General features: G+C 42.5%; 3 protein-coding genes across 11 annotated transcripts in view; 2 read left to right on the top strand and 1 right to left on the bottom strand.

Annotated features, from left to right (window-relative positions):
* Nucleotides 1-20,403, top strand: part of LOC122209070 (vomeronasal type-1 receptor 4-like) — a 105,900-nt gene that overhangs the window by 11,789 nt on the left and 73,708 nt on the right. Inside the window, exon 3 of one of the 9 annotated variants that reach the window (XR_006197438.1) lies at nt 17,458-17,539. The exons of the other annotated variants lie outside the window; for them this stretch is intronic. The gene's annotated coding sequence lies outside the window, so the exon portion shown is untranslated. Of the gene's footprint in view, nt 1-17,457; nt 17,540-20,403 lie in introns of those variants that run through there. 9 annotated transcript variants of the gene reach the window in all.
* On the top strand, nt 1,482-2,636 carry LOC122209076 (vomeronasal type-1 receptor 4-like). The gene has a single exon (XM_042920701.1). The coding sequence runs from the start codon at nt 1,628-1,630 to the stop codon at nt 2,618-2,620; it is 993 nt and encodes a 330-aa protein (XP_042776635.1). The 5' UTR covers nt 1,482-1,627; the 3' UTR covers nt 2,621-2,636.
* LOC122209077 (vomeronasal type-1 receptor 4-like) lies at nt 14,837-15,865 on the bottom strand. The gene has a single exon (XM_042920702.1). The coding sequence runs from the start codon at nt 15,794-15,796 to the stop codon at nt 14,837-14,839; it is 960 nt and encodes a 319-aa protein (XP_042776636.1). The 5' UTR covers nt 15,797-15,865.

The following is a 20,403-nucleotide window of genomic DNA, read 5'->3' as shown; positions in this document are numbered from 1 at the left end:
CATCGTTGACCTCCAATCTGGACCTTTTGGTCCATAAGTTTTCTTTCTGTACGGACTCATTGAGCAAGCCAGACACATGCACAGAATCTTCTCAGCTCCCTGAAATTTTATTTTGATGGTTTGTATTTAAAAAACTAGAAGATGTACACGTTTTAATGATGCAACTCACTGGTATTTCACAAGTGACCACACCGGTGTGTGCAATTCCAAGATGAAGAAACAGGTGGTTGTCAGAATTCCGGGTATCTTCTTGTGTTCTCTCTAAGTCACTGTCCCCACAGGTATAGCTTTCTTGGCTATCTTTGTAGGATTGTGATGTTTGGAAATAGGTTCATAACTCTCCAAGATTGGAAAGATTAGATCACTTTTCCCATTTTGTACTTGATATAAATAGAGTCATACTGCCTGAATGTGTAATGATGACTTATTTCTCATGCCATATGACTTTTGAAAATTGATTTGTATTCTTGCGTAGTCTTGTTAGCATTTTAGATCTGCTGTAGAAGACTCCATGGTGTGACTATGAAAACATTCACCGATGGCTGGTCCTGTTAATGGGAAGTGGGTATTCCTGAGTTTGGACTACTATGAGTAACGAGTAGTGCTGGTATATAATTCTGTAACCAGTCTTTTAGGGATACCAGACACACTTTGTTGAGTATATTCATAGCTGTATATTTGTTGGGACATAGTATATCCAAGACAGCTAAAGTTGATACTACCACACGGTTTCCAAATTTTAATGTTTGCCAGTAGTTTCAAGATTCTTGGTTGATCCACAAGTTTGCAAAGACTTGTTGTTTCTCTCACTCTCCTTTTATTCTTTTTTTTAAAGTTTGTTTATTTTAGTAATCTCTGTACCCAATGATGTGTCTGAACTCACAACCCTGAGATCAAGAGTCTCATGGTCTTCCACCTGAGCCAACAAGGCACCCCTGTCCTCCTTGTTTTAGATTTTTATGTCGTGTTTGATGGCACCAGGCGGTAGTGTCATATTTGAAATTATGTGACTACTATAGACATAGAACATTTTTACACCTGTATTATCTATTGAGTACCCTCTTATTTGAAGTTTCTATTGGAACGGTTTGTCCATTGTTTATTCTCTTGTGTGGTCTTCAGGAATTCTTTCTGCTGGTTACAAATTGTGTGTGTGTGGTGGGGATGTTTGGATGAGAACCACCCATTCATGTAATACAAAGTCATTTTACTGGCATGGTTAATGTGCCCTGTGCTGTTCAAGAAATAATATCGTGTTCTAAGGTATAGACATTTTTTTTTCTTTTTCAGGATGAATCCATTGTACCTTTAAGATTTATGTAAGCAATCCAGTCAGACTTAATTCGTTTTAGGAAGTGATAGTGATCAAGTTTTCCTTTTTCCAATATAACTTGCACATTTCAGGTTGTTCTGAAAATGTTGCCTTGTGCTTTCTTTCCATTTGCTCTCACCTGTCATTGCTTCTCCAGGATAACAGCACTTCATCCTTCCTGCGGACTTTTCAGTTAAATAGACTGCAAATGTCTCCATCTCTTCCAATCACAGGAAGTCATGGCAATCAAATCGGAGCACTCGATTCATGTTATTTGTGGTGTAAAAAACCTTCAGTGAGGCTTCGCCCAGAGAAATGATTGTTGTTCATAATATAAAGGAAAACATGTATGATAGATTAGCTTCAGGGCATTTGACAGTAGGAATAATCTTCTTGTCACAGACGACAATTGGAATTGTGGGCAATTTCGTTCTTCTTTATCATTACGTGTCCGTTTACCACACTGAACGCAGGCTGAGGTTCACCCGTTTGATTCTCATGCACTTGACTATAGCCAACTCCTTGGTCATTCTCTCTGAAGGAGTCCCCCAGACATTGGCAGCTTTGGGATTGAAATCTTTTTTCACTACATTTGCATGCAAACTTTTTTTGTACGTTCAGAGAGTGGGCAGGGGGTTGTCCATTAGCAGCACCTGCCTCTTGAGTGTCTTCCAGACCATCACGATCAGCCCGATGAACTCCTATTGGAAGGATCTTAAAGTCAAAGCCCCAAACTATGTTGGCTTCTCCATTTTCCTCTGCTGGAATCATTATGCATTTATAAATTTAGTGTTTCCTCTGTATGTGTTATATATGCCTAGCCAATGGAGCACCAAAAACATCACACAGGAAGGAGATTTGGGGTACTGTTTTACTATCCATCAGGAGGCAGTGACAGTCCTACTCTATGCAGTGTTGATAGTGGTCCCTGAGGTTTTATTTTCTGTTCTCATGATCTGGGCCAGTGGCTCCATGGTCTTCCTCCTGCACAGGCACAAGCAGCGGGTCCAGCACATTCACAGCACTAATGTCTCCCCCAGATCCTCTGCTGAGTCCAGAGCCACTCAGAGCATCCTTGTCCTGGTGAGCACCTTTGTGTCTTTCCACTCCCTCTCCTCCATCTTTCATGTTAGTGTTGCTTATATTGATAATCCCAGTTTGTGGCTGGTGAACACCGCTGTGGTGATCTCTGTGTGTTTTCCAACTGTCTGCCCCTTTTTCATTATGAGCCGAGACTATACTCTCCCCAGACGCTGCTTTTCCTGGATACAAAACACAAAATCCTGTAGTGTTACTGGGGATATATAAAGTATGTTTGTGCACAATGTCGTTTTATATTCACTGCATTTGCTGAAAAAGTCCATAGAATACTTAAAAAAATTTTTTTTAATGTTTCATTTATTTTTGAGAGAGAAAGAACATGTGAGTGGGGACGGGGCAGAGAGAGAGAGACAGAATCCAAAGCAGGCTCCAGGCTCTGAGCTGTCAGCACAGAGCCCTATGTGGGCTCAAACTCATGAACCACGAGATCATGACCTGAGCTGAAGTTGGATGCTTTACCGACTGAGCCCCCAGGTGCCCCAAAGTCCATAGAAATTCTAAGAAGGAACCAGAGGAGTTTCAAAGGTGGACACTGATGCATGCCGACGTTTCATCAAATGGTTGAGTATGGGACATACGTGGACAAAGTGGCGATGAATGAAGCAGTTTTGTTTCATTGTGGTGCCTGGTATCCTGAAGATGGCAGTTTAATCAGTGCTGCTTAATGGAAAAAGCGGATTTGGTCTTGACTCCGGAGTGAGATGGAGTGGTTACCCAGGAGTGTACTCATGGGCATATCATTCGGAGTGAGTACAATCGAGTAATGAGATCCTGGGATTTAGGACTTCAGCCTATCAATTCAGGGGGAAACAGGTTGGTTCATAGTATTCAGCCCTCAAGACCCCCCAAATTCATATCCTCACTGACAAAATACATTCACCCCTCCTCCCCGTTCCAGTAGCTCCAAAGTGTAAACTTATTTTGGAAGCAACTCTAAGTCCCAAATCTCATCTAAATATCACCTAAGTAGTGTGATTAAGACTTGAGATGTGATTCATCCTGTGAAAAACCTGTCTTCACCTATCAACCTATGAATGCAGACACATTCCCTGCTTCCTGAATACAGTGGTGGGATGGGGAGAGCATAGACAAGCATAGAGAAACTGGAAAGAAGAAATGTCACCTGTCCCCAGTAAGTAAAAAATCTAGGAGGGAAAATTCCCTTAGATTTCAAAGCCCAGGGTGATGTTCTTTGTCTGGAAGTGTTGTCCTCCAGGCCTAGCGGGATGGTGTCCCTGCCGTGCAGCCCCCCTAGAATGCCATTGTCCAGGGGGAGTCCTGTAAGATGAATGATCCTTAATACTCCGCCTCTCCCCTCCCCCCCCCCCCCGTATCTCCTGCTGTGTAAGGTGTTCCCTTCCCAGGCATCCAGGTGTCCCTCCTCCTCTACCTCGGAATGTTCCATGTCATTCCCTGTACTTCTGCTTTCTTGTGGCCATCCCATAGAATGATCCATGAGGAATGGGTTAGAGTTGGAGACATCAGCCTGAAGTCATGTTGACTCTGTATGGACACAAATCGCCCCCCACACACGTTTCTACCTATGTGCACACGAGCGGTTCAGCACACACACGTACTTTTTCTTGGTGTTTGAGCTGAGAGGGTGTGAACACAGTGACACCCAGGAGCAGTGAGCATACCTAGTGTCCATGCCTTGGTCCATGACACGGTTCTCCCACAGCAGCAGCCAGGGGCTTCCTGGAGAGACGGTGCAGCCTGGACTAGGACAGGACGTGTATGAAATCAGCCTACAGAGCTGCGGTGCCATAAGTCAGGACGTGCTAAACAACTTGGTTTCTAAAAATGGGCTATGTCAGAGGGACACGGGAGTCACCCGAAAGAGCTCCTCATGGTCAAACTGGAACACTTTCACTTCATTTTATTATTATATTTTAAAATGTTTATTTATTTTGAGAGAGAGAGAACACATGGGAGCGGGGGAGGGGCAGAGAAAGAGGGAGAAAGACACAATCCCACGCAGGCTCTGTCCTTTCACTGTAGAGATCCATGAAGTGCTCAATCTCATGAACAGTGAGATCATGACCTGAGCCAACATCAGGAGTCAGTTGCTTAACTGACTGAGCCACCCAGGTGCCCCTAACTCTTTGATTTTAAAAAAGAGTAGAAGAAGCAGTATTGGATTCTAACTCGGGGTATAAAACAAATGTGTATGAGTCTAAACTGATATGAAGAAATCTCACGATAAATAACAGAGAAATGAGATCTCCTTTTTAGAAGAATTTCACATAATTTATGTACAAACTTTATCCTTAAGAAGGCAGAACATAACATTCGTATCCTAAATGTCAGTCACACACAGTGACTTCTCTGCAAATAGTACAGTGTGAAAAGGGGTCGCATAGGTCTCACCGAGGAGTCCTCATACACATGACCTCATGCAGGGAATGTAGGTTGATGTCAACAGTGATAAGTCATGTTGGTGGAATGTACCCTTGATATACTGTACTGGAAATGGCATATCATACCCTCGGTCCTCTTCCCTAAAACAGAACCCCACAATAATCATGAGAAATTTATCACATTCATCGCAACGGAGGGCCCTTCGGGATTCCCAACTAGTACTCCTCAAGTGTGTCAGGATGATCAAAAATGAGAAAAATCTGATAAATTGTCACAGCAAAGTGGAAACTCAGGAGAAATGAGCACTAAACAAGATTTAGTGTCTGGATGGTTTCTTGGAACAGAAAAAGGACATTAGGTAAAGATTCAGCAAATGCTCATCAAGTTTTTACTTTAGTTAAGAAAAATGCATTGATATTGGTTCATTAGTTATCACGAGTGTAGATACTGATGTAAGATATTAGTCCTCAATGAAATTGAGTATCTGTAGGAAATCTGTATCATCTTTGTATTTTTGCATCTAAAGCTGTTCTAAAATAGTTTATTAAAATAACAACAACAACACTGAAACACCACCACAGTTCTCAATACCTAATTGAGTGATCTCTTCGGCTTCGTTGTTCTGTGATGCCCTTGAGAATATGACCAACCAGGATGTTCTGTGGCTGCTCTTAAAGGGAAAGAAAGACACATTATCGCAAGAAAGGGTCAGAGTAGCCCTTGGAGTTTGAAAATGTTTTCATGCAACCTCCTGGTTCCTCCATTATTCATTATCTTGGAGAAGCTGAGATGAGGTGTGCATTTCTGGACAAGACATTCCATCGCTGGGATTTCTGATCAAGATGACAGAGGTTAGGGAGGTGGTGTTGGACTACTGGTTCATTTTTTGGAGCTAGTTTTTTTCTGTAAGAGACTTACTGTGCCCAGAATGCAAATGCTCCAGAAAGTTTAGGATATGACACACGTTATTTTCAAGAGCACAGGTGGTGTAACTGGTGGCAGCTGACAGGTGGATTGAAAGTGTCAGCTGCGATGAGGCACCAGTGTTAATTGTGGGGCTGGAGGTGTCAGTGGTCCCACACACAGGTCCGGGCCTCATGAGTCATAAAAACGGAAGGGTCAACTTTTACCAGGAGTCACAAGTGTGCCAATCACAGATACCTCAGTCTCAGTCAGCAGCTTGATTCTGGGCAAACTGTGTAAAGAACAGGCCTCACCATGGGCATCTGAATGAGTAACCCAGACAAGTATTTCAGCACTGCAGTTGGTTTCCACGGGTCACACCTCAAGAAAGGCAAGATGGTCCGTAATCTGCCATAGATTTCCAAGAGGTACACTTAACAGCCAGACCCCTGGCAACAGCTGAGGAATCTGAGATGTGACCAATGGAGGAAGGAACTGCCTCTGATTTCAGATCTGCAGAGCCAGCACTGACACTAACCAGACCCAGTGGCCCACTGGACACCATGAGGGTGCAGCCTACCTAAACCGTCAGTGAACAGGGACGTGCTTTTAGGACACTTTCTGATGATTGTGGCTTCCTAGTGCCATTGACTTTGGCTATAGTGTGGAATTTAAAATTTCCTCTAAAGGGGTAGGTACCACTGATTCTTCTCAAGCTGACACGTTGCTAGGACCCATATGTCTTCATTTGCGAATATGCACTTTCCATGGGACATGGAATGTTGGTGCCCTTCTAACCTTGTCAGAAGGAGAGTCCATGTTGACACTTCCCAACATTGGAATACCACGCCAAGATACCCCAAGGTTTTTAAGGGTTGCTTGACGAGAGCTCACTAACAAGATAATCACTAATTCTAAAAAGTACACCATATAGTTATGTTGCAGAGTGCCCAAGTTCATACACCCGTGGGGCTTCCCATGGAGATGCCTCCCTTTGTCAGAGGCTCCAACGACTCACAGTGATGTGTGCTGTCTCTCATACACCAGGAGTCCAGGAAGGGCTGGGCTTCCTTATATGTGATGGGAAACCAAGGAAACCTGGATCTTTGCTTCACTCCTGGAGGGACTGAGCACTGTGGATGTGCCCAGAGTTCCAGTGAACTTCACTGGGAGACCAGGCTCTGAATTTGGTGGGTTATGTCAGCCACCCCTACTGGCACAGAGGTGATAGTGCATGAGACAGTGCGATTGAGACTGAGGCCTCTAACTTGCCAACAGAGAACACATCATGTATGTGATGAAACTTTGCATTTGGTGGACATGTCTCCTCCAGCTCCTCTTTGCTGTGACCATTTATCAGATTTTACTCATTTTTGAGAGTCCTAATAAAGACAAACCCTGAAGTATATGTTACCTGATATGAATATACTGTGCTGTTTGTTCTAAATTTCATAAAAAACACTTTTAAGTTCTCCAATTCTTATTCTGACTGTATTCTTATTTTTGGCTTTATTCTTACTTCCTACTTCAATTCCTGTAGGTTTGGAAAAAGCTTTTAAAAGCAAGTATACATTTGACCCCTTTTCTTTGGAAGCGTACACTTAGTATTTGTTAGGTCGCAGTCTAGAAAGTTCAGTATGATTTGAAAAACTAATCACAGTCTTTTTAGTCTATGTTTAAACTCCCTCTTGATAATGTAAGGACATTATGCATAAGTCTCACAATAGCTCATGATTTTATTGATGGTATGTATTTTAAAATTTTACAAACACAGATACACTAATACAGTACACAGATCAACAACACTATGCACACTGATCACATTTCTGTATGCAGCACAGACATCAATGCACAGATATCATCAACCCCCAGAAGCCCTCGTTCGCTGACCCTCCCTGTCACCACTCATAAGGGAAACACTGCTGGACCTCTAACTGCATAGGTTGTTTTGGCCTGTTTTGTATTTTATGTAAAGAGGATTCATAGAGCATTAAGTGTGTTGTGTTTGACTTTTAACATTTCTTACGTTGTTTGGGATTTTATGGCTGCATATTGCTGTGTGTCATCCCCTGGCATTGCTGTGTAGGATTCCATGTGAGTGTATCAAGCAGTTACTCATTCTGCTGTTAGTGAGTCTAGAGAAACAAGATTTGAGGAAGAGTTTTCTGAATTGGTTCTTTGGTTTCTGGAATTGGCTTTCAATCTGACTAGATTTAAAATTGCTAAAGAGAGAGATTGGTCAGGAACATGGCGGTGTAGGAGGACGCTGGGCTCACCGCGTCCTGCTGATCACTTAGATTCCACTTGCACCTGCCTAAATAACCCAGAAAACCGTGAGAAGACTAGCAGAACGGAGTCTCCGGGGCCAAGTGCAGACGAGAGGTCAACGGAAGAGGGTAGGAAGGGCGGAGAGGCGGTGCGCGCTACATGGACTGGCAGGAGGGAGCCGGGGCGAAGGGGTGGCCCACCAGCAAAGCACAGCCCCCGAGTTTGGCTGGCAAAAGCGGAGGGGGCCGGAGAGTGTGTGTTCCAACAGCGAGCGGGACTTAACATCTGGAGGGTTATAAGTTAATAGCTCTGCACAGAGAGTGGGAGGGCTGAAAGAGAACGGGAGGGAGAGTTGTTGAGCCCCAGACGACACAGCGCAGCTTGGCGGGGAACAAAGGAGCTCACCAGCGCCATCTCCCCCGCCCATCCTCCAGCCAAAATCCCAAAGGGAACCGGTTCCTGCCAGGGAACTTGCTTGCACCACGCAAATACCCAACGCTGTGCTTCTGCGGATCCATCCCTCCGGTGGCGGGTCTGACTCCCTCCCGGTGCTGCAGGGCCTCTCCTGAAGTGGATCACCAAAGGAAAAGCAAGCTGAGCCTGCCCCTCCCGCCCCCGTGCACCTTGCCGATCCACTCCAGCTAACACGCCAGATCCCCAGCACCACAAGCCTGGCAGTGTGCAAGTAGCCCAGACGGGCCACGCCACCCCACAGTGAATCCCACTCTTAGGAGAGGGGAAGAGAAGGTACACACCAGTCTGTCTGTGGCCCCAGCGGTGGGCTGGGGGCAGACATCAGGTCTGACTGCGGCCCCGCCCACCAACACAAGTTATTCAAGACAGCACAGGGGAAGTACCCCGCAATTCTGCACCACTCCAGGGACTATCCAAACTGACGAAATGGAAGAATTCCCCTCAAAAGAATCTCCAGGAAATAACAACAGCTAACAAACTGATCAAAAAGGATTTAAACAATATAACAGAAAGTGAATTTAGAATAATAGTCATAAAATTAATCGCTGGGCTTAAAAACAGTATAGAGGACAGCAGAGACTCTATTGCTACAGAGATCAAGGGACTAAGGAACAGTCAGGAGGAGCTAAAAAAAATGCTATAAATGAACTGCAAAACAAAATGGAGACGACCACGGCTCGGATTGAAGACGCAGAGGAGAGAATAGGTGAACTAGAAGATAAAATTATGGAAGAAGAGGAAGCTGAGAAAAAGATTAAAAAAATCCAGGAGTATGAGGGGAAAATTGGAGAACTAAGTGATGCACTAAAGAGAAATAATCTATGCATAATTGGTATTCCAGAGGAGGAAGAGAGAGGGAAAGGTGCTGAAGGTGTACTTGAAGAAATAATAGCTGAGAACTTCCCGGATCTGGGGAAAGAAAAAGGCATTGAAATCCAAGAGGCACAGAGAACTCCCTTCAGACGTAACTTGAATCGATCTTCTGCACGACATATTGTAGTGAAGCTGGCAAAATACAAGGATAAAGAGAAAATTCTGAAAGCAGCTAGGGATAAACATGCTCTAACATATAAAGGGAGACCTATAAGACTCGTGATGGATCTCTCTACTGAAACTTGGCAGGCCAGAAAGGAATGGCAGGAAATCTTCAATGTGATGAAGAGAAAAAATATGCAGCCAAGAATCCTTTATCTAGCAAGTTTGTCATTTAGAATAGAAGGAGAGATAAAGGTCTTCCCAAACAATCAAAAACTGAAGGAATTCGTCACCACTAAAGCAGCCCTACAAGAGATCCTAAGGAGGATCCTGTGAGACAAAGTACCAGAGACATCGCTACAAGCATGAAACCTATAGACATCACAGTGACTCTAAACCCATGTCTTTCTATAATAACACTGAACATAAATGGACTAAATGCTCCAACCAAAAGACATAGGGTATCAGAATGGATAAAAAAACAAGACCCATCTATTTGCTGTCTACAAGAGACTCATTTTAGACTTGAGGACACCTTCAGATTGAAAGTGAGGGGATGCAGTACTATCTATCATGCTACTGGAAGTCAAAAGAAAGTTGGAGTAGCCATACTTATGTCAGACAAACTAGACTTTAAAGGCTGTAACAAGAGTTGAAGAAGGGCATTATATTATAATTACAGGGTCTATCCATCAGGAAGAGCTAACAATTATAAATGTCTATGCACTGAATATGGGAGCCCCCAAATATATAAAACAATTACAAACATAAGCAACCTTATTGATAAGAATGTGGTAATTGCAGGGGACTTTAACATTCCACTTACAGAAATGGATCATCTAGACACACGGTCAATAAAGAAACGAGGGCCCTGAATGATACATTGGTTCAGATGGACTTGACAGACATATTTAGAACTCTGCATCCCAAAACAACAGAATATACTTTCTTCTCGAGTGCACATGGAACATTCTCTAAGATAGATCACATACTGGATCACAAAACAGCCCTTCAGAAGTATACAAGAATTGAGATCATACCATGCATACTTTCAGACCCCAATGCTAGGAAGCTTGAAATCAACCACAGGAAAAAGTCTGGAAAACCTCCAAAAGCATGGAGGTTAAAGAACACCCTACTAAATAATGAATGGGTCAACCAGGCAATTAGAGAAGAAATTGAAAAATATATGGAAACAAACAAAAATGAAAATACAACAATCCAAACGCTTTGGGATGCAGCGAAGGCAGTCCTGAGGGGAAAATACATTGCAATCCAGGCCTATCTCAAGCAACAAGAAAAATCCCAAATACAAAATCTAACAGCACACCTAAAGGAACTAGAAGGAGAACAGCAAAGACAGCCTAAACCCAGCAGCAGAAGACAAATAATAAAGATCAGAGCAGAAATAAACAATATAGAATCTAAAAAAACTGTAGAGCAGATCAATGAAACCAAGAGTTGGTTTTTTGAAAAAATAAACAAAATTGACAAACCTCTAGCCAGGCTTCTCAAAAAGAAAAGGGAGATGACCCAAATAGTTAAAATCATGAATGAAAATGGAATTATTACAACCAATCCCTCAGAGATACAATTATCAGGGAATACTATGAAAAATTATATGCCAACAAACTGGACAACCTGGAAGAAATGGACAAATTCCTAAACACCCACACGCTTCCAAAACTCAATCAGGAGGAAATAGAAAGCTTGAACAGACCCATAACCAGCGAAGGAATTGAATCAGTTATCAAAAATCTCCCAACAAATAAGAGTCCAGGACCAGATGGCTTCCCACGGGAGTTCTACCAGACGTTTAAAGCGGAGATAATACCTATCCTTATCAAGCTATTCCAAACAATAGAAAGGGAAGGGAAACTTCCAGACTCATTCTATGAAACCAGTATTACTTTGATTCCTAAACCAGAAGGAGACCCAGTAAAAAAAGAAAACTACAGGCCAATATCCCTGATGAATATGGATGCAAAAATTCTCAATACGATACTAGCAAATCGAATTCAACAGCATATAAAAAGAATTACTCACCATGATCAAGTGGGATTCATTCCTGGGATGCAGGGCTGCTTCAACATTCACAAATCAGTCAACATGATACATCACATTAATAAAAGAAAAGATAAGAAGCACACGATCCTGTCAATCGATGCAGAAAAGGCATTTGACAAAATTCAGCAACCCTTCTTAATAAAAACCCTCGAGAAAGTCAGGATAGAAAGAACATCATAAAAGCCATTTATGAAAATCCCACAGCTAACATCATCCTCAATGGGGAAAAACTGAGAGCTTTTTCCCTGAGATCAGGAACATGACCGGGATGTCCACTCTCACCGCTGTTGTTTAACATAGTGTTGGAAGTTCTAGCATCAGCAATCAGACAACAAAGGAAATCAAAGGCATCAAAATTGGTAAAGATGAAGTTAAGGTTTCACTTTTTGCAGATGACATGGTATTATACATGGAAAATCCGATAGACTCCACCAAAAGTCTGCTAGAACTGATACATGAATTTAGCAAAGTTGCAGGATACAAAATGTACAGAAATCAGTTGCATTCTTATACACTAATAATGAAGCAACAGAAAGACAAAAACTGATCCCATTCACAATTGCACCAAATAGCATAAAATACCTAGGAATAAATCTAACCAAAGATGTAAAAGATCTGTATGCTGAAAACTATAGAAAGCTTATGAAGGAAATTGAAGAAGATATAAAGAAATGGAAAAACATTCCGTGCTCATGGATTGGAAGAATAAATATTGTCAAAATGTCAATACTACCCAAAGCTATCTACACATTCAATGCAATCCCAATCAAAATTGCACCAGCATTCTTCTCGAAGCTAGAACAAGCAATCCTAAAATTCGTATGGAACCACAAAAGGCCCCGAATAGCCAAAGTAATTTTGAAGAAGACCAAAGCAGGAGGCATCACAATCCCAGACTTTAGCCTCTACTACAAAGCTGTAATCATCAAGACAGCATGGAATTGGCACAAAAACAGACATATAGACCAATGGAATAGAATAGAAACCCCAGAACTAGACCCACAAACGTATGACCAACTCATCTTTGACAAAGCAGGAAAGAACATCCAATGGAAAAAGGACAGTCTCTTTAACAAATGGTGCTGGGAGAACTGGACAGCAACATGCAGAAGGTTGAAACTAGACCACTTTCTCACACCATTCACAAAAATAAACTCAAAATGGATAAAGGACCTGAATATGAGACAGGAAGCCATCAAAACCCTAGAGGAGAAAGCAGGAAAAGACCTCTGACCTCAGTTGTAGCAATTTCTTACTTGACACATCCCCAAAGGCAAGGGAATTAAAAGCAAAAATGAACTACTGGGACCTCATGAAGATAAGAAGCTTCCGTACAGCAAAGGAAACAACCAACAAAACTAAAAGTCAACCAACGGAATGGGAAAAGATATTTGCAAATGACATATCAGACAAAGGGCTAGTATCCAAAATCTATAAAGAGCTCACCAAACTCCACACCTGAGAAACAAATACTCCGGTGAAGAAATGGGCAGAAAACATGAATGGACACTTCTCTAAAGAAGACATCCAGATGGCCAACAGGCACATGAAAAGATGCTCAATGTCACTCCTCATCAGGGAAATACAAATCAAAACCACACTCAAATATCACCTCATGCCAGTCAGAGTGGCCAAAATGAACAAATCAGGAGACTATAGATGCTGGCGAGGATGTGGAGAAACGGGAACCCTCTTGCATTGTTGGTGGGAATGCAAATTGGTGAAGCCACTCTGGAAAGCAGTGTGGAGGTTCTTCAAAAAATTAAAAATAGACCTACTCCATGACCCAGCAGTAACACTGCTAGGAATTTACCCAAGGGATACAGAAGTGCTGATGCATAGGGGCACTTGTACCCCAATGTTTATAGCAGCACTCTCAACAATAGCCAAAGTATGGAAAGAGCCTAAATGTCCATCAACTGATGAATGGATAAAGAAATTGTGGTTTATATACACAGTGGAGTATTATGTGGCAATGAGAAAGAATGAAATATGGCCCTTTGTAGCAGCATGGATGGAACTGGAGAGTGTGATGCTAAGTGAAATAAGACATACAGAGAAAGACAGATACCATATGTTTTCACTCTTATGTGGATCCTGAGAAACTTAACAGGAACCCATGGGGGAGGGAAAGGAAAAAAAAAAAAAACAAAAAAAAAGAGATTAGAGTGGGAGAGAGCCAAAGCATAAGAGACTCTTAAAAACTGAGAACAAACTGAGGGCTGATGGGGGTAGGAGGAGGGGAGGGTGGGTGATGGGTATTGAGGAGGTCACCTTTTGGGATGAGCACTGGGTGTTGTATGGAATCCAATTTGACAATAAATTTAAAAAATAAACATTAAAAAAAATAAAATTGCTAAAGAGAGCACTGATAACCCATCACAGAAGATCTGCCCTGGAGACTCCTGATCAGCCACTTGAAGAAGTATCTGGGTGAGCATGTATTTGACACTTGCAAAGATTTTCGGAAAACAAATAAACACGATAACGTTCGCTGTTTGCTGGGCAAAGAGGTAAAAGAAAATGCTGAGTTCAGGGATTTGAATTCCCAGCTGAATACCTGCGTAAATGACCCCGAGGCTTGTGTGTGCCCACAAGGAGACTGGATCATGCACCTCCAAACCCCGTTCTTGCCCATGTGGCCAAGTCATCTTAACATAATAGGGAAAAATCTGCTTTCTCCAGATCACAACACGTTTCTGTTTACATTGTTGACACTCACTTGATGGCCTTTAAATATCAGCAGAAACATATTTTGCCTTTTGTGGCTTTCTTTGACCCGGTCTGTTCATTTCTACATGAAAATATGATCAACGTGCTCATCTCCCTTCCTAACATCATGTTTCAAATAAATTAGGGACCACTCTCTAAGGATGTGAATTACCTACAAAACTCATAAGTGGCTCACAGAGACTACATTGCCCGAAAACGGATTTTTTTCTCCACCACCCCTGGCCAGGCTATTCTTTATGCAGTGGGGACATTACTTTCTCAGAGGAATGACAAGGCTACCCGCTAAGCCATGTTCACATATCTTATGATTTCAAGCCAGGTTCTTTTCTTGGAAATGTATTGCTTTCGATTGAAATTCACACACTTGAAGACTTATCTGTAATATCCAGATTGTTTCAAGACCTGGTGTTTATTATTGAATAAATTCTGAAATGCTTTACTGAAAGTATTAGAAAAACTTCAATTATATGAGTATTTACAAGATAATGATGTCTCATTACAGTGTTACTATGAATTATTGTTTATATTAAAGAAGATGGTCAACTTTTCCTGTTTACCATTCCTTGTGACTCATACATTTTTTTTAGGACTGTGAGGGGGGTGAATGAATTGGCAGCTGTACATTGTAGAAGTACATACAGTCTACATATTTTTCATAAGACAAGGAGGTCTTATATTCCTTCTCCAGGCAAAGCAGAGCCTGGGTACCTTGGGTACCTTGGGTACCTTGGAGTTGTGGCTCATGAGCAGAAAGGGGCTGACAGTTGGGAAACACACAGACACGACTGCAGCGACATTCACGAGGATCAAGCTGGGATTATCAAAAAGACTCATAACAAGTTGAAAGATGGAGGACAGGGTGTAAAAATAGACAAAGGTGCTCACCAGGAGAAGGGTAGTTTTGGTGGCTCTGGACTCCGGGGAGATTCTGGAAGAAGCATTGGTTCTTCGAATATGTTGGACTCGCTGCTTGTGCCTGTACAGGATGAAAACCATGGAGCTGCTGGCCCAGAGCATGAGCCCCAGACATAACACATCGGGGAATGATAACAACAGTCCATACAGTGAGTCACTAGTTTTGTCATGACGAACCGAAGAACAGTATCCAAAATCTTTTTTGTCTGTGATGTTCTTATTGCTCAATGTGCTCGTTAAGTAGATAGGAAAAATGATATTCACCAGCATTTGCAGGACCCAACACAGGAAAATCGAGGGGAAAATGTATTTGGGCGCTTTAACTTTAAGCTCTGCCCACCTGGAGTTCCCAGGGCTGATGGTGATGGCCTGGTAGACGCTCAAGATGCAGATGCTACCAATGGACACTCCCCTCCCCACTCTGTGAAGAAAGAGAAGAAGTTTGCATCCAGTGTCACTGAGGAAATGTTTCCGCCCAAATGCTGCCATGGTCTGGGGGACTCCTTTACAGAGTAGGGCTAAGAAGTTGGCTATAATCAGGTGCTTATGAATGAAATCTGTGGACCTCCACCTGTACTCAGTGAAGGAAAGGATGATATAATGACAAAGAAGTGAGAAATTGCCCAGGATTCCAACGGTAGTCTGTGTGAAGAAGATCGGACCGATGGCCAGATCCCTTGTGACCATTGTCTCTGGTCCCAGTCACTGACAGTTGCCTTCTGGGCTAGAACTTCCTTCATGGAAATATGAGACATGCGCAACATGTATCACATCAGCTGAAATCCACTATGCTCTGCTTTCCATTCCTTGCCCCTTGGATACGCCTACTTGAGGTCTTCTTTTCATAGCAGCTTCCGAGGGCTGAATGCAGAACTTTAAAGAGCCGTATTATAAAATCACTCCTGTGACGGCACTCGTATGAGAACTTCTTCATGGTCCACGATCTATGAGGTTGGCACTACTGTGGCTGTAGTTAAAAGGTGAAGAGAACAGACACACAGAGAGATTAAGTATTTGTCCAAATCTACTCCTTCAGGCTGCGTGGGGACTGGGAACCTGTTGGGCTAGAAACAGTGCCCTGAGCCTCCATGGCCTGCTAGACAGCTAGTTAGCTGTGTCCATCCAATAATCCAGATCTGTAGTTAGTTTTGATTTGACACCTTGTGGTTGATTTTAGAGTGGTGGTATTGTGCAATTTTTATTACCAGTTTGCATTAATTTCTAAAGCTTTGTTCAACAGGATAATATCAATTATGGGTGAGTCTTAAATAGCTTAGTAACCATGCATGCATTCTGGTAGTAGCATACGTCTGGAACCTGTCCCATGACAAGTAATGTGTAGTGGATGCAAAAGGGGGTTAATATTAGGATGGCAAGAGGAAAGATTCATTTGCTTTTATGTGAGGAAGCCAAGTGTAATGGTAGCAATCACAGGAATTGTTGAATTACCACACATAATTCCATAAACTTTGGACATAAAACACTAATGCATGATAAAATAGTGTAAGGAAGAAACTAAATTGGTATGGATTTCAGATGATACAATTATCTACTTATTAATTCCTGAGTTAAGGAAAACTATTATCAATGAACTAAGATTTGTGACTGGTATTAATATGAAAGACAGTAGTGCAAAATGGCATCTGCAAGGCATGTATTCTTACACATGTTAGAAACCAAAGTACTTGGTTTTTGTATTGATAGCAGAATAATTTTTAAATGGGTGGAAAGAACATGATATGAACCTGACAGGTGCCATCTGGAACTCATCATTTTTATGTCAGCTGCTCCTTACCTGTTGCTCGGAATGAATGTAGATACACTATAATCCACAGATATGGCTGTTTTCAGTTAAGACTTAATTACTGTCCCCATAATTCCATGGTGCATCTAGAATTAGAATACTGTTTAAATCAAGCCATTACCATTTGCATACACTTTGTGCACAAGATCACATGGTTCCTGTACATTCTTCATACTCTTTACTACAAGCATGGAGGCACACATGTAATTCAAGTGCTTGAAAATTCATTCTATGATTCTTATAATGTAGACTGCACAGCAGATTAATTTTACAGCTCAGTCCTTAAGGACTTAAAAATCAGTGTGTATTATTACTTGCACTGAACACCAGCCATCAGTATGAGCGAAGATTACCTTCATTGCATTAGGAGCTGTCAGGGATTGGTGAAGGTCTAGGACTTCATCTCTTCTAGCTCAGCTCAAGCCTCAGAATTATTCCGCCTTCCTGCATGACTTTCACAATGAATCATTTAATACACACACAAGATTGCCCTTCTCTGATATGGTCATTCACCCAGGCTCTCATTTTGCCTTTTTGTATACAGACACTGGCTGCCAGACTGAAATAGAAAGCTTCACCAACTCCTTCCTGCTGCCGGGAGAGGCTCAGTGTGAAGGATGTGGCAGCCAGTCTGTATATGGGACGGAGGCAGCCAGACTCTGAGATATAGGTTTGTGATCCTGTGAGGTCACCTCTCTCAGAAGTACAATTATTTCATTTGTTGCTGCACTGGGAGTACAGGCTTGGGAGCTGAAGATATGTCTGAAACTTTTCCACTTAGTTGTTAATTATGAAAAACAATTATGAGTTTCTACTTAGACCCTCCTAGGACACTATTGGAGTATTTGTGGAAGGCTCGTTTTCCCCCCTTGATTCCTGTAGGTAGATGGGTTCTCCTATTAAGGACAGCACAAACTACTGTGTTCTGACATCTGAGGGATTGGTGGGGAAGGCTGTGTGTCCCACTGGATTTTTCACTTCCCAGAGAAGTTCGTCAACCCAGAAATTAATAACTTTCCTAATCTTCAGACCCCTGAATGGAACCATCAATTAAGATTATTAGTAGAGAAACGGAATGAGACAAGATACCTGGGATCAATAGGAGTAAATACAAGTAAAAAGGAGAGCATGATGTATATATACACCTCACTATAGAAGTCACTATTCTATACTTTGATTCTATAAATCATTCTATAGAAATCATTTCACAGGTCAAAGTTGATTAATTTGGACTCCTTTAAATAACCCAATGCTAATTAATATGAAAATTATGTAGGAAAATATGCTTGACCATTATTGACCCCCATTGCTAAGAATTAGAGATCTAACAATATCCATAAAGAGAGAAGTTTCTAAAAGAGTCTATTACAGATTGAAACAGCAGGATCCAATGGCACAACCAGAAGATTCTACCACTGCTGTAAATATTGGATGACCCAATCCTTGGCTACTTAATTCAAGAGGATCAAAGGGTTACAACATTCCTCTACGCATTCTATTCTGTTCTGTTCTATTCTATTCTATTCTATTCTATTCTATTCTATTCTATTTTAATGCTGAATTTTCAGTAATGAGCACTTACTGTTTGGTAAGAAGAAACACATATTAGGAGTTGAAACTGATCCTTTGTTTTTTTCTTACAGACAAATCCACATTTGATACAGGTTCACTATGCAGTTACTAGCCATTTTCAAGTCAGAGCCATAATGGTGGGCAACCCAGGCTGCACACAAACATAAATCCTTTACACACACGCAGACACAAATATTCATGTATGTACCCACTTGCATATAGTCACATACTATTAGACACATCCATGATCATTTATGTACTCAAGTTGCTGTTGAAACTCTGAAACACTCAGGCACATACTGAACACATAAAAACGCACCCTCATTAACATTAACATTCACCACACTTTTACACAAACTCACAGTTCATGTTCACTTTCATAAAATCAACATACACTTTCATCATGGGTGTGGGTCTCTTGCTGACATGTTCTTGTATAAAAGAAGAGGTCTATTTCTAGACGTCTGGATGCCAGAAATGGGGCCCTTTTATCATTTGTAATCCTTTCAAGAGTACTACAACCCACAAGGGGAATATTTACAATATACAGCCTCAACTATTGCTTTGAGCATTACCACCCTAGTTAGGGCTGTGGTGGGAAAGTTGGAGTGCGTGACAGAGCAAGTGAGAGAGAGGGTGCAGGGAAAGAAGGACATAGGGACTGGATGGTGGTGCAGAAGTCCTGTGGTGAGGGGAGAAGAGAGTGCAGGAGAAGAAAGAAGGCAGAAGGACAAAAGACAAACGTGTGCTCAATGTCGCAGGGGCATTGCCATATTTGAGAGTACGAGGAGATAAAGTGTGCAGGGGAGTGAAGGGTATTAGGCATGTTGGGTTCTGCAGAAAGATGCATGGTTCACGGGAGTGAAGGTGATAATGGGGATGGGCACTTAGTAGGGAAGATAGTAATAGTCTGGTTGGTGAAACCCACAGGAGACAAGGTCTCGGAGGGGTTAAAGTCATGGTGGGAGAGATGAAGAGGAGTAAGTGTGGGGCAGGGGAAATTTGAAAGAAGACCGTTTAGTCCAAGCCAGATAGAGTGTCTGAAGAGGAGAGGGACCCTGGAGGAGACCTTGAATGAGGCAAAGAGGCACAGGGCAGTGAGGGAGACAGGGAGGATAGTGGGCAGTGAGGGAGCCAAGAAGCCAGGAGAAAGGGTCAGGGGTGATAGGGTTCGGGAAATGCATCTGGGTGTGGATTGGGTTCACGCAGGAGTGGAGGTGGGGACACCACATGGTGTGGGTGTAGAGGACCCAGGGAATGGGTGAGATATGGAATTGGAGTGGTATATTAGAAAAAGAAGAGTCCAGAGGGTGATGTTTGCAGGGAAGATGGAAGGTCAGGAGGGTCACCTTGGAGTCCCTGGAATAGTGGACACGTAGTGACAGATGTCAAAAAGGTGAGGAGAAAGAAGTTGGGGTGGGATGCAGAAGTCTCATAGGGCTGAGTCCAGGTGAGGGGTGCGTGGAGGTTTAGCAGGTGACTGGGGCTCTTGGGGTGGGGGCGTGGAGGACCACAGTAGGAGAGAGGCATGCAGTGTGGGGCAGAGGAGCCTGGGAACTGGGAGGGTGGTGGTGGCACAGGACAGATTGGAGGCCACTGTTTGACACCCATTCATTCATTCTCAATATATGGTCAATTGCAAGCATCAGGGATAGTTTCTAATCTCAGCTCAGGAGGCAAAACTCTTCCTCATGTTATATGTCCCTTCACGTCGTGAAATAGAACACACAGTATGGGAGGGAAGATGCAGTTTTAGGACACAAATGCCAACCGTTCCTTGGGAAATTAGGTGCAGGAAGTGGCCTGGTCAGGTCAGGCTGGAGAGGCTGTTGACTGGTATCCAGAGTTGCAAGTGTGGGAAAGAGCTGTCTCATCCCAAACTCTGCATCTCTGTTGAAGAACTGTTATGGGTCAAGGA

Source organism: Panthera leo, chromosome E2 (assembly GCF_018350215.1).
Source record: "Panthera leo isolate Ple1 chromosome E2, P.leo_Ple1_pat1.1, whole genome shotgun sequence".
NCBI classification, from domain to species: Eukaryota; Metazoa; Chordata; class Mammalia; order Carnivora; family Felidae; genus Panthera; species Panthera leo.
The sequence above is the reverse complement of the archived record's forward strand: the minus strand, read 5'-3'. Positions and strand labels throughout refer to the sequence as shown.